Source organism: Podarcis erhardii (assembly GCF_964252035.2).
Source record: "Podarcis erhardii genome assembly, chromosome: 5".
In the NCBI taxonomy this organism is placed as follows: domain Eukaryota; kingdom Metazoa; phylum Chordata; class Lepidosauria; order Squamata; family Lacertidae; genus Podarcis; species Podarcis erhardii.
The window spans coordinates 32,232,542-32,247,680 of record NC_138509.1 but is presented as its reverse complement, the minus strand read 5'-3'; the positions used below and the strand labels follow the sequence as shown (position 1 = coordinate 32,247,680).

The 15,139-nt window shown below is 44.9% G+C and overlaps 1 protein-coding gene across 1 annotated transcript in view; it reads left to right on the top strand.

Annotated features, from left to right (window-relative positions):
* The window catches only part of MICU1 (mitochondrial calcium uptake 1), a 123,250-nt gene extending 121,283 nt beyond the window's left edge, over positions 1–1,967 (top strand). Inside the window, exon 12 of the mRNA XM_081863583.1 lies at positions 759–1,967. Coding sequence (XP_081719709.1) covers positions 759–919 — 161 coding nt within the window. The 3' untranslated portion in view covers positions 920–1,967. The remainder of the gene's footprint in view (positions 1–758) is intronic.
* The last annotated feature ends 13,172 nt before the right edge of the window (positions 1,968–15,139 follow it).

Below are 15,139 nucleotides of genomic sequence, written 5' to 3'. Positions count from 1 at the left end.
AAACAATCACATCGAGACTTTTAGCATGGAAAATAGGAAAGCTAAGTTAATTACAGGATATACAAGTAAAAGAGTTCCTAGTTCTGTTTAACTAAGTTGGAGGTGCAAAGCAGCCGAGCTTGGTCATTTATCTCAGCAGAGAGACACAAGGTGTCTCCTTTCTCATGGTGGGATGAAGAAGAAGGAGAGGAACAGGAAATGAGGTCAGCAAACCTAAGAGGCATCAGTCTAACATCAGAAGGAAGTTCAGCACAGGTTAGGTCAAAGAGAGTCTAGGAAGCTTGGAGGTTCCCCTCTCTCTGTCTACCTTTTCTCCATGCAAACCCCATCAGCCATAAGACAAGCTGAGTTGCATCCCAGTTGAATCCACCAAGGTATTCATTCTGATTCAGTTGCAGGGAGATCGTATGACCATTTATCCTCATTTGTTTGCACTGTGTTTATACTTCTCCTGCTAATCATGCCTTTGCCTCTCGCTTTCCCAACTGCAAAATAAATAAATAAATAAATGATGTTGTTCTTAAAGTGGATTTATTGCAGTAAGGTGAGAGAGTGCTTTAATCCACTTCAGTTCTGCAAACCTAAATTTTCCAGTATGTGTGCTCGAATCCCTCTCACAGTCTGGAGCCAACCAATGTAGGTGAGCCGTAAAGTAATTCTACTCTCAGAGCTCTTTGCCTGATGCCTTCTGAGGTTTTTGGAACATTTTTTTAAAATTGTCTTAACTGATTTCCCCCACCCCACCCCTCTTCTAACAGGGAACGGAGAGCTAAGCAACAAGGAGTTTGTTGCCATTATGAAGCAGAGACTTATGAGGGGCTTGGAGAAGCCCAAAGACATGGGGTTTACACGTCTCATGAGGGCCATGTGGAAATGTGCTCAGGAGACGGCGTGGGATTTTGCCATGCCCAAGCAGTAGCCACGGGCCAGGAGAATTGGTCCAGATGCCACACAGATGTGAGGATCCCGAATGCTGTTGTGCTGCCTCTGCCGGATAAGTGGCGTCGTCACATTCGGTGTTCTGTGGACAAAGGCCTCCTCCCATGGAACGACAGCATTCCTTCCGTTGCTGCACTGAAAAACAAACTCTGGCAAAGACTGTTAACAACGGCAACTTTTCCTTTAAAAATACCTAAGCAGAAATGCGAGCGCACTCTGCCTTCAGCATTTATCTCGACCGCTTTGCCCCCTCCCCACCCTCTCCTGCCATGCATCCGCACAGTTTCCATATTTTCCTTTTCGTTTTAATCTCTCAGGAAGGAAACTAAGCAGACCACCGGAAAAATTAGCTTTGGATATTGCAGCTTCTTTTTTTCTCTCCTGAACAAACTCCTGCATTCCAGCAAAACAGCTTAGCAAGGATGCTTCAAAGCAGCAGCAACAATACTGCTTGCATCAGCAGCAGCTAGAATTTTAAGTACTGCTGGGGCAAGAAATGCCCATCAGATTGACTCAACACTTCATCTTGTCCTGATCCTGAAGCTGTTTTGAAATTGTTGGGCTTTTTATTAAAGAGAACGTGGAGGAAGGGGACTCTAACCTGACATATATGATAAATGTCAAAGCTGGTACTATTCTTTTCAGTGTCCGTGAGTTCCAAGGCAAAATATGCCCAGGGAAGGGTGGAGAGGGGGAGGGATTGCTACGGTAGGCCTGTTTCTGCATCCGTATTTTCCTTTTATCAGCATCCTCTACAGGAGTAGAGTATGGAAGCTCAAGAGCAGGACAGCCCTTGTTTAATTTTCTTTTAAATGCTCAAAGGCTTGGCTAAGCATTTATGGCTTTTCTGCACTTGTACATGCACTCCAATGTATATGCCCCACTTTATAATCTGCCCCCCCCCTTTTAAATGAGAGTGTTTGCTCATCGTGAATTGTCCCCCCCCATATAGTTTTAAAGCTGCTTTTTTACAGAGTTCTCGAATGCTTGTAAAATATTACTTTAATTATAATGGTTCCCAACAAACAGCCAGGCTTTCCTATGTCATCTTTCTCTTTCCGGGAAGCTTTGTGAATTTAACCAGGTTTGACTTTCCATCAGCAGCCAGTCTATAAAATACAGTTGCCTTGCTGCCAGATGCAGAAAGAGAGGAGGGCTATTTCAGGCAGCTGGCGGCTTTCTGGGCTCATCAGCCAACAGCCCTATTTTCATGAGCAAGATGGGAGATGATGAGCTTTCCTGTGTGAGGAACCCTGGAATACTAAAAGCCTTGCCTCCTGTTTCCACATTTAGCCTTTGCATCACCACTCATCAAAAATTTGCAAAACTGGAGATCCAGCCAGAATTGCTAGTGGAATGGGCTTATAAGCTCAGAAGCCGTTTCTGGGTTGGTTGGTTGGTTGGTTGGTTGGTTTCTTCCTTTATAGGCACAACTTGTCTCCTTAATTTAAAGCAGCAGTTCATACTATCAATTTAACATTGAATACTAGTCGGTCATCTCAAGGCTTTCATTCGTCTTTGTGATCTACGCCTTCCTGCCCACTGTATTAACTTGTCTGTCACTCTTCCACTTATTTGAAAGGCTGGCAAGGCTCAAAGGCCTGCTCCATGATTGCCTATTTAGCTGTGTGAAAAAATGCGTTTCAGCCTGTATAAACTCACACGTTGCTATCAAGCTTTGCTAAGAAGCTCTTGGACCCCATTGCCGGGGCGCTGGTAAGTGCTGCAAGAAAGCTGTCCTTGAGAAAATAGCCCATTTGTCTGAAAGCCGGGCAGGTGGGGTGTTCAGTTTCATTACTGGAGAAAATTGCCTGTATTATTTTTGCTGTTTGTTTAAATTCGGACACCCTTGTTGATTGCAGAGATATCTCAAGAGTAAAGCCAGCCTCCGAGCTGTGTCACTCATAGCATCACATAGTGAGTGAGAACATAGGGTGGCACTCAACTAAGTCTTGCTCAGGATAGAGCAACTGAAAGGAATGGACCTCACTTGGTCATGCTCATACATTTCAATGGGGCTAGTCGTAAACCTTAGTCATCGGGCCTTCCAGACACAGCTGCCTCTCAGCCCTCCCTGGAGATGCCAAGGACTGAACCCAGGGCCTTCTGCATGCAAAGCAGATACTCTGCCATTTGGATCTGGCCCTTCCCAGCTGCACAGTCCAGCTGTCATGACTGAGGGAGGGAACCTGCTGTGCAATGCTCTATGGTGGCCTGATTTCCAGTTCAGCTGAGCAAGCTGACAGGTTTCTTAATCTGGCACGGCTGCTCTCAACATCCTCCGCGACTTAAATTGGTGTTGGGAAATCCTTGCTTCCCCTGCTTCAGTGTTCTCCATCGTTCACTGCATTCTGAAAATTGAGTGTGTCGCAGGCATGGAGACAGGGTGCAGAGAGAGAAAACTCAAAATACTTTTTTTTTAAGCCCCAAAATATAAACACCTCTCCCCCCAAATGAAATATGATGGGGAATGAGGGTTGTGTGTGCTTCTTGCCTCTGGATGTTGGCAGCAGAGACTAGTGAACTGTGCATCTCCAAACTCCTTCACCAGCTGGGCTTGAGAATTAGGCTGGAAGGAAGGAAACTTGAGATCTGCTGCCTGCTTTCCTTCAGTTTCAAGCAGGGATGGGATGAGTCTCCCTGAGGATGTGTCTCCTCAGACACACGTCCCTCCATGATCTCATCTCTCCACATTAGATCATTTAAACTGCGAGAATAAAAGGCCACTTACAGCTTAAGGGAAGTGGGACAAGGCTTGGGGAGCGGCATGTCCTCTCTGCTTACGTGACCTATAGTAGCCCCACCACTCAAGCTGACTGCTGCTCGATTTTAGCACGGAGTGGCTGTGTTGGCAGCTGGCTCCATCAAGGCCAAGCTCAAGGAACCACCCTCTGAACCTCTTCTGCACAAGTTGGACTGCTGCCATCACCAACGCATCAGTCCCTCTGCTCAAACCAGGAGGTTTCTGGTTTGAGCAGAGGACCTGCAATGGGTCTCCTACAGAGGTAACTCCCCATATTCAGGACGTGTGCTTTTCCACGAATGGCATTGGGAAGCCCCATGGAAACAGAAGAAGCTGTTTGCTGCATCTGCTGTGATAGGGTGAGAAAGGCGAAGGGAGGGAGAGACAACAAAAGGTAAAAGGTGAAAAACTGTTCTGTATCCCATTGCAAAACAAAACAAAACAAATGCCATGGGCCTGGGCTTACAACTCTAGAATTCAGAGAGATTCTGCCTGTTTCTGTCCTCAGGTTCTTTCTGATGCACACATCCTCCCCAGGCACACTTATTCGTATGTAACCAAGGCAGTGGTGACGTTACTAACGTGCCGAGAGGATGGCAGTAACCAAGAGAAATCCCCTAGCCGTTGGGTGATGGTTGTGTAGCAGGATCCCTCCACCCTCTCCTGCTGCAGCAAAGTGAGCTTGCAAAGTAGAAGAGGCTGATCTATAGCACAAGTCCAGCAGCGGCTACCCAGGTAGGTCAACAAGCAGTTGTTTGGTTGAACTGTTTTGGAAGGATGTCCACCATGTTGGTATACAGATGTAGCTCTCCCTGTCCGGGAGACTTTGCCACAGTATTGGGGCATTTCATGTCACAAATCCAAGAATTTGAAGAGGCAGCTCTCTGCCTGAAACTGTAGCATCACTGAGCTGCCCCCACCTGCTCCTCTGCCTCTTCTGCTGAGAACTGACAAAGGACTGAGGAGTCTTGGACCATTGGAGACATGATGAAGCTATGGATTCTGGTTCCTCATTGAAACTCCCAACCTCAGAGAAACAGCCAGGTTTCAAAGGCTGGCGTCAGCATCGGACATCTGCCAGGACCATTGCAGGGACCACTGCTGATGACCCATGTCTAGGACTTCCCTGTTGTTGTTTTTCTGGCCCAGAATTAAGCAGTGGCAGGCTGCCAGATCTAGCCACCCACAATGTCCCAATCTGGCATTACTCCTGAGGATTGTTGGAAATGTGGAGGGGTGACTAGACCCAGCCACCTAGCACTGCTCAGAGTGCTACCACCCTTGGCAGGTATGTTCAGCCAGGCCCACTGGCACCACCAAAAGGGCCCTTTGCCCAGGTCACTCTCAAAAATCAGAGTCTTTTGCACCATTCATTTGGGTGGTCTGCAAATAATTCTTCCTTAGGCTACATCTTGGTTTGGGTAAACCACAGGATCCCTTGAGGTGCCTCTGGAATCTGGAGCACATTCAGCTATGAGTTTTTATGTTGTGGTTTTATGCTGTGAACTGCCCTGAGACCTGCGGGTATAGGGCCGTATACAAATTTAATAAATAATAATCCTGGATATACTTTCGCCAGCTTATTTCATTCAGGTGCAAATGGACCTTCAAATGAATGGATTCAGGCTTCAGTCCAACGCAGTGGGTCGTGCTACTGTGGAGGCAGGGTGGAGAACCTCAGGTTGGGGGGTCTGGATGTGATACTCTGAGCCCCTGGGACTCCCCAACCATACCCCCTCCTGGCCTGGCTTCACACCCTCCTTGAATGTTTTTCCTTGGCTGAAACGTGTCCTTGAGGTCTGCTAATGCCTCCTGCTTCCCCGGGTGGCTAGAAGCTCGAGATGGAAGTGTGCCTTTGCATATAGAAACAAGCCTGCTGTGCGAAAGTAGCATTTATATGAGTTGCTCCACAAAGTTGTGGCTCCTGAAAGGCTGCCTAGAAGGAAATGCATTAGACCTTGTGCTGGAAAATGTCCCCCATCCCTGATGCAGAGGGTTGCATTTTAATTTGCTTACTTTTCAACAATGATCTTTTAGACCGACTTGTTTCTAAATAGCTCCATATGTGCTAGCAGTAATCCTGCTTCCGCAGGTCAGAGTATCTCTGGTTTTCAGGCTTCCCTTTTGGTATGCATTAAAATCTCACACTGGCTGAGAAAGATAGGAGACTCCAATCACACAGGTGTAACCTTATCAGCTGCTGGAGTTGCCACTGTATTGGAACATGGCAACAGCCTTTAGTGAATCAGGTCAGTGAGACATCTAAGCATTCTTCCTCTGACAGTATTTCCACCCCAAGATAGAAACTTGGAGCAGATGCAGGAAATAAACTGCTCGTGTGTCTTTAAACATGGTGTTGTTGTTTTTTTAAATTTTCTCTCCGTGGTTACAGAGATGGCCCACACATTCCTGCAAGGTGAGTTGATTTGCCTACAGCAAATTGTTGGCAGCTATCCGCCCAGCAGAGCTGACCTTTGCAGCCAAACCCTCTGGAAAAGCAGACAGATATTCTGCAGCCAATTGTCTCTTTGAGCCAGGAGGGTGCTGAAATTCTTTTGATAACGCTCGTTTTGTCTGTGTTTTGATGGTAGTCTTACTACAGTTGACACAGACCATAGCTTTTGTGTCCCTGCTTCAAAAAAGCTCGTCTCTAATGAGATCCTTGTACGGCTAATTGATTCCATTTCTTCTGAGCTGGAGAGGCTTGCCACAGGATTGTGCAGGCTAGTGTATTAACTATGTGTGTTAACTCCTTAGGGGGAAAAATGGAAGAAGGTGCAACAGGGGAGTGTCATTCTAGCAATTATCTACAGTTGTACCTTGGATCTCGAATGCCTTGGCTCCTGAATAATTGAAACCCAGAAGTGAGTGTTCTGGTTTTCGAACCATTTTTGGAAGCCAAGCATCTGGCGGGGCTTCTGCAGCTTCCTGCAGCCAATCACAAGCCACACTTTGGTTTTTGAACGTTTTGGAAGTTGAACGGACTTCCAGAATGGATTCCGTTCGACTTCCAAGGATGGGACATGGTTCCATTGGAAGATACTGCAAACAAAACAAAGGAACAGTTGTCAAACACGAGAGAAGGCTCTCAGCCTTAGAAGATTAGAAATGGCAAGCCAGCATCTGAGATGAAAGATGGCTTGTTCACCAGCACCTATCTTCTGCCAAGTGCAGCCATAGGAGATTGGCGAACTGTGTTCCAGACAGGGAGCTCACACAGTCCTTCCACATGAAATATAATTCCTGGTGGCCCCATGGTTTTCCATTTCACTAGTACAATTTATGGGGAGGGTCTTTTTTTTTTTTTTTTTTTGCTTTGCAGCTTTTGTTATGCAATTGGATGTCGGAATCCTTGGCTGATTACTGCGAAGTCCCCACAGATCTGCCAAAGATCCAGATCTACCTTTTGCACACCCCTGCTATAGGGCACAATTTCAGTATACATATAAAGACAATGAGGTGCAAGAGACGTCGCCCTTCTTGTGAATTGAGTGTGTGCCTGAGACCATTCCTCTTCCAAGAATCTGCAGTGCCCAGGGTTTCAAGGACTACATAGTACTGGCTTGGCAGACAAATTAACTGTGGAAAGAGTTTGCTGAAGACTCAAAAGTTTGCAAAGCACTCTTGCAGATTGCTTGTCTTCTGCTAGGGTACAATTTATGAATTCTTACTAAATTGAATTATTTTAAGTTTTTGATATGGTTGATCCTGCTTTTATATTGGGAACTGTACTTCTTTATTACATTTTCATAAATGTGAAGTTATTTTCTTATATAGAACAACAAAGTACCAAACAATGCTTATGCATGGAACCAGCTTTCCCCAGCAACAGTTTGCGCCTCCATGGGGAATTCTCACCTCTGCAGTTTGAGACAAGCCACAAACTGATACATTCTATCATTTCAACCATTGGTGACTGAAACAACAGTGTTTCGGGTGCAGGGAGAAATCTGCAAGAAACAACATTTTTATCATGAGCAAGTAACATTCCTTGCAAGTCTTGATTGTCACTGTTGCAAAAACAGCTTACTCTCCTAGGAATAATTCTGTTTCTTGCTGTGCAGCCCCTGATGGGCTGGGATTCAGCTAGGACTGGTGACAGTTGCTCTGCTTGAATTGTCATACAAAAACACTGCATGCCAGTAATGAGGCTAGGTATCCAGCCACGTTCTCTCTTTCACAGATGCTTTCCACCCCAAACTTCTGCCAAAGCAACTTTTGTTTTGAGTATATTAGAGTTTGTGATATACGGGTGACGCAGTGCTGAAGTGAAATTGTGTATCCTTGGTCTGATCCAGGGCTTCCCAGCTGTTTTTGGACTACAACTCCCATCATCCCAAGCTAGCAGGACCAATGGTCAGGGTTGATGGCCATTGTAGTCCCCAAAACAGCTGGAGACCCAAGTTTGGAAAGCCCTGTTCTGTTCCATCAAGGTAGTAAACTCAGGAACACGTAGCTCATGTTACTTTTGCCTTCCTCTGTCCTATTTTGTGACCCTCCTTTTCACTACCACAATTGAAATTTGTTCGTTAATGTGCAGCTTGGGCAATATATCCTCCCTGATAGCTTGGATCATGAGGCAGGAATTTAAAGTATGCAAATGTGCTTGTGTTACTACTTCCAGCATAGGTTGGCAGGGAAGTACTTTCAGATGATCCAAAACAGTTTTCTGTACTAGGTTTTGAATTCCAGATTGCAAGCGCTGTTGTGCTTCCCAGATTTAAGACCCAGACCCCTAACTGCGCTAAACATTTAAAGCATTATCATGCCACTTTGAACAGTCATGGCTTCCTCCAAGGAATCCTGGGGACTGTAGTTTGTTATGGGTGCTGAGAGAGGTGTAGAGACGCCTCACAGAACTACAATTCCCAGAGTGGCTTAACAATCCCTCTTACCAGAGAGATCTGGGAATTGTAGCTTTGTGAGAGGAACTGAGTTCTCACAGCTCCAAGGATTTAGTGAGGGGAGCCATGGTGTCTAAAATGACAATCATGCTTTACATGTGTGGGCCCCATATTGTATTCAAGAATATAATTTAGGTTTCACTGATAGAAAGCACACATTTCATCGGCTGCATCTCCAAAATCAGATAATATTCTGGACAAATTACTCATCTTTCAGCCTAAAAGCTAAAATGTTCTTTCCCAGCTGCCCTGTGTTGAAAAAATTGCCCAAAGATAACTGTGATTGGACCTCTTCAACAATATCACCATGGAATATGCCAGATGTGAATAGATGTTTTTCTGTGAAAAATACACCCTCATTAGTTTCATTGTAATGAACACAGAGCTGTTTGGATCTGCAGACATTAACTGCTTAGGGAAGTGGCTGTTACAGGCCCATCTGTGGATATGAAAACATTTAGCAAAAAATGTCATCCCATTATAAAATTGACAATTTCTTTTTCCCCAGTCAAAGCAATGAAATATAGTTAGCTCCTTTTATATTCAGAGATAGTTATAGTTGGTTATGAAAATTGGATTAAGGGGGAGGAGCAAGGATATGCTCTTCCTTAGCCCCAACTTACAAGTATCAGGAATACTACTTTTCATTACCCCAAAAGGAGCAGATATGGCATTCAGAATATGATGCCCTAAACAGAGAAGCAATCTTTAATTCTACAAACACAGTGAAACTATATGCAAAATTGGGGAAATCTCACTTGTGTTTTCCAGACCCACAAAAACACTCTTCCTTTATAGATTCAACGCATCACTGGACTGTTGGGATTCTGTTGGTTAAAGATAAAAAGGAAAAGATTCAATTCTGCTAAATCACCCCTGCAGTAATGTCAAGAACTGTGAATGAACTTGACAAGAGCCAATCTCATTAGGTTGCAGCAGACTGGGCATCATATGTTTAAATTCTCCCCACCTTAAGACAACAAGACACTATTTGTGATGGAAAAATAGCATTTGATAAGGAGGAAGAGCAGAGAGATTTTGAGGCGAGGGAACATGAACATTTGGTTCCCACACCTGCCATCTAAAATGATACATTCCTAGGAGCAGGCAACTGCATGATTATCTGTATATATAGATTTGTCCTGAAACTGCGTTATTTGGCATGGAAGAGCAACTGCTCAGAATAAGCGAGCTGAAACTTAATAGTGTTCAGCGCTGGTCCAAGGCTGATTGCTTTCCTTAAGAGAGAGGTTGCAGCCAACAAAATAGTTTTCAAACAAGTTTGAAGAGAGAGTTTCCAGGGGTCTTGGGGGTTCCTTTTCATCATCATCATCATCATCATCATCATCATCATCATCATTTCTTATTTGTACCCTACCCCCAAGCCACCCTGGGCAGCTTCCAACAGAGATTAAAAATACATTCTCATTCCCTCTGTTACTCATACTAAGACTGTTGAGTGCTATGGCTTAGGGATCCCCAAAAGGCACCACCCAAACCCAAGAAAACCTCAACAGGCTCTTCCACAGGCGTTTGTCCACATACGGCTTTCCGGGTCATGTGGCCAGCATGACTAAATCGCTTCTGGCACAACGGAACACTGTGACGGAAACAAGAAAACATTTACCTATTTATCTTCTTGCACTAGTGTGCTTTCGAACTGCTAGGCTGGCAGAAGCTGGGACAGAGCAATGGGAGCTCACACCGTTGCGGGGATTCAAACTGCCGACCTTCTGATCAGCAAGCTAAAGAGGCCACAGCGCCACCTGCTCCCTGACTGACACATGCAGAGAAAAGGAAAATAATTAGAGCACCTCATTTGAAATCCTATGGAGAGTTAGATAAGGTATTAACATGAATAGTAATCGCTAAAAATGCAGCTGTTATCTTAATGATTAATATAACAACTGAAATGTAATTAGATGTTAATAAAAAATATGACCCACAGCAATATAAGAACTGGACAAAAAACATCCATCAAGGAGCACGGGAAACCACTTTGATTAAATTGTATAAATTTGGAAATAATTGGAATTATTTTGATATTAATTGGAATCTGTATAATTGGCAAAGCTGTGGGAAAACTTGGAAAGCTAATTTTAAAAAATATTATTTTTAAAGGCATGCTCAGTGGTCATGGAACACTGACAGCAGGAGAGCAACTGGAAAACAGGTTTTAGTGATGGGATGGAATGACTAGGATGTTAAACAGAAGCACTCCACACTGCAGTGTTTTGCTGCCCTGCTGACTGCAGCACATTTTTTTGTTTGCAAATTTATCTTCTGTCATGTGACTCCATGTAGCATGTATATGTGATTCTCTCCAGACACCCGCACATTTTGCAGACTTAGCAGCTTCACTTTACATCAACACACTTCCTTGACCATAAGCCCCAGCTGCTGTGACAAATGGTGTGTGCGGTGCCAGGAGCACATTACATAAGAAGCCAAAGTCTGGACAACAAATAAATAAGAAGGATATTTTCATAGTGGAGTTGCCTGCACTGCAGCTAAAGACCTTCTTCCTCCCTGAGGCTGCCAGGACAATACAGTGGCTGGAATGATCAAAGCTCTCCAAGCTGAAGGAACAACTCTGCCATCTGCCGGCCAAATGAGCTTGCAGCTCATTTCTGAGATTTCTGAGAGGATGGGAATTTTGGAATGGAGTCACGCTGTGCGACAATGTGAGGTGGGAAAAGAAGTTGCAGGCAACTTGGCAACTGTTTAATGCCACTACTCCCAAAGCAGAAGCAACGATTTAACACGGAACTGAAGAAGAAGGCCTCAGGCCATTTTTTTATTCTCAATACATTCATATTTAGCAGTGGAAATGTCATACAGGTATAAATTAAAGCTTTGCTGAGATCCAAATGCTGGGCCCTCTATGCCAGAGTCTGTGGAGAAGGGGAAATCCCTCAAGTCACCAGGAAGGTACCACGAGATCCTTCTGGAGCAAGATTCTTCTATCTGGATCAAAGTATATAGATATGGTTCGGAAAGTCCACCATTTTTATTTTGAAATCTACACATTTCAAATGGTGGCGCTGTGGGTTAAACCACAGAGCCTAGGACTTGCCAATCAGAAGGTCAGCGGTTCGAATCCCCAGGACAGGGTGAGCTCCCATTGCTCGGGCCCTGCTCCTGCCAACCTAGCAGTTCGAAAGCACGTCAAAGTGCAAGTAGATAAATAGGTACCACTCTGGCGGGTTTCGCCAGAAGCAGCTTAGTCATGCTGGCCACATGACCCGGAAGCTGTACGCCGGCTCCCTTGGCCAATAAAGCGAGATGAGCGCCACAACCCCAGAGTCGGCCATGATTGAACCTAATGGTCGGGGGTCCCTTTACCTTTACCTTTACACATTGCTATTTAAAGGTGAGTGATCTGATTCAAATTTAAGCCAGATGGTGCCCTCTAGATGTTAAGAGAATCTCAAACTCCTATCAGCTGCAGCAACATGGTCAGTGATCAAGTTGGTGGAAGTTAAAGCCCAACAACATCAGACCCTCACCTGTCTTAGCTATGGCAACACAAATGCATGCTTCCACAACTAAACTGATACCTCGCAAACACTCAGAGCTCTAATACAGCAGCCTTCAGTCAAGGAACTTCCCCCTCCCCCCACTTTCCCTTCATTTTTACAGAAATCCACATATGGATTTGTAATGGCTTTCATGAAGCTAATAACCTTGTTTTGTAGTGAAGCTTGACTTGTCAACTCTTGAAAAATCTAGTGGCTGGGCACAACCAGCATAAAAGCTTTATTTATCAATATAATATATAAACCTTTAGTTACTGGGCTAAGTTTGAGGTGCTGGTCAGAGCAGACTTTGGTTATCTTTGGTAATATGGCACCCCAAGCAAGGCCAAAATTTGGCGCCTTCAAATGGATCTTCTCAATTTTAGCCTCCTTGGCTTGGCCCTGCCCGCATCTTCCCAAATCTGGTGCTGTGCTGGTTTTGGTGTCTATAGCCCCATGCAGTTTGGAATCAGTATATCTGAAATCTCGTCTCACCCCTTATATACCCAGTCGACCTGTGGGCTCTGCAGGCAAAGATAGCCAGCATTTATTGTTGTAGTAGTAGTAGTTGTAGTTTTATTTATACCCCCCCCCCATCTGGCTGGGTTCCCCAGCCACTCTGAGGGGCTTACAGCACATTAAAAATGGTAAAACATTAGACATTAGAAATTTCCCCATACAGAGTTGCCTTCAGATGTCTTCAAAACGTCAGATAGTTATTCATTTCCTTGACATCTGATGGGAGGGAGTTCCACAGGATGGGTGCCACTACTAAGAAGGCCCTCTCATCAGGAGCTTCCTTCTACACAACATAGGAATTGGGGCTTTAGTACGGAAGCACCTGCCCTTTGGAATCCCTTCCCCTTAAAACCATCTCTGATTTCTTTTCAGCACTCCTTCCTTGTTCAACAAGCCTTTTAAGCTGAGACCTTTCCTAGTCTGCATCTGCATTGGAGTTGCTCTTATGATGGTTCTGTTGTTTTATCACTTGTGGTTTGCCTCCCTGGACTCCTTTGGGAAGAAGGGCAGGATATGAAACAATTAAATTTATTTGTTTTAAAGAGAACCAATGGAGGGAGGAGGGGGAACTGGGTTTACTCTTTGCTTTTCTGACAACTATAAGTGGGGTCTACCATAGACCAGGTGCTATGTTTTGGGGTGAGGGCACAGTGGCACAGCAAAACTGATAGAAGAAGCCAGGCTCCTGGGCCAGGGTACTAATCACATCCTAGTTCAGAATATAGATGTTGAAATATTTGTCCCATTCATTCTCCAGTAGCAAAGTGCTGAGGTACAGAATCAGGCCCGGAAGGCTACAAGAAATTACACTGCATCTCTACAGAAAACCATCCAGGTTGGCTGCAGGCTCATCTAATGTGCTGTGCTTCTGAAATACTGGAGGCCAGAACTTGATTGTTTAGGTAATTGTGAAATACTCTAGACTGTATAGCAGGGCATAAATCTCCCTCACACGGATTCAGTTCTGTAACTTGCTTGCTTCCCTAGGCTCTCTTCAAAGCAGGATTCCGGCCTACATCCGTAAACAGACACGGGCCTTTTTCTTCATCCAACAGCCTTCCCATATTATTGTTTTTACAAGCAGTGCTCCCCAAAGTCTCCCTTGGATGTGAAAAGGCAATTTAAGATTGTTGATTAAACACAGTTAGCTCTGAAAAAGAGGATATTGCCAATAAATTGGAATGAGCTGAAGCAGGTGTAAGGTGCCTCAAGATGTAAACTTGTCTCTCGCCCCAGTCTTGCCTGCTTCTCTTCCTCCCACCACCACCTCAGCTTAATGTGTTGCATGCTCATGTATTTGGTAATTACACTGGTGTTGCTGAAGAGAAAGCCCCAGAATGGATAGCTCTGGCAAAACCAGAATGCATTTTAGAATGAGAGGGCCCATCCACACTTCTGCTAGTCCTGTGCCCAGAAAGCACAGGTCTGATGAGATTTCTGCTTGTCCTGTGCTTTCTAAGACATGGGTCCAAGCAGTTTTCCATTTGCCTCACTGCTTTCCCCAGGAAAACCTACTCTTTACCGCTGAATCAGAGCAAATATTAATTTAGGGAGAGCCCGATTCAGCGGCAAAGAGCAGGTTTTCCCTGGGGTAAAACAGCAGGACGAGCAGAAGTGTGGAGGAGCCCAGAGCTTCATAAACCTTTGGATAACTTTCCATAAAACCTAAGCCAGCTGCTAAATATAGGACAACGTATTCCTATATACATATAAACATGTAAGGCTGTCATCACACACACCTGGTTGGAGGATTTGCATGAATTCAGGTTGGGGAAGGGAGCAATGCAGAAGGCTGGCTTTTGAATGGCGGTTTTAGACAACAGCAGAGGTTAGAACGGGACACGGGTGGCGCTGTGCTCTAAACCACTGAGCCTAGGGCTTGCTGATCAGAAGGTTGGCGGTTCGAATCCCCATGACGGGGTGAGCTCCCATTGCTCAGTCCCAGCTCCTGCCAACCTAGCAGTTTGAAAGCACGTCAAAGTGCAAGTAGGTAAATAGGTACCGCTCCAGCGGGAAGGTAAACAGCGTTTCCGTGCGCTGCTTTAGTTTCGCCAGAAGTGGCTTAGTCATGCTGGCCACATGACCCGGAAAAACTGTCTGCAGACAAATGTCGGCTCCCTCGGCCAGCAAAACGAGATGAGCACCGCAACCCCAGAGTCGTTCGCAACTGGACTTAACTGTCAGGGGTCCTTTACCTTTACCTTTTAGAGATTAGAATAAGGCAGAGGCTTGGATAAAGGAAATGGGGAAAGTGTGACTTTGAGCCATGGCAGAGGTGTGAGTAGTGAGCAGGGTGTGATACAGAACTGTGTGGCAGTTTAAAATAAGGTTTGAGTCCAATGAGAAAGGAGCTCAGTATTTTTAAAATGGTGGGTGCTGCAGGCCCCTTCCTGTACCTCCTACATCATCATCTATTTATCTATTCATATTTATTAATTACCTCATAAAACAATTTCCTCTAAGCGACATACAATAAATACATCAGATCGAAAACAGAACGCAACAGAAGTGCAGTC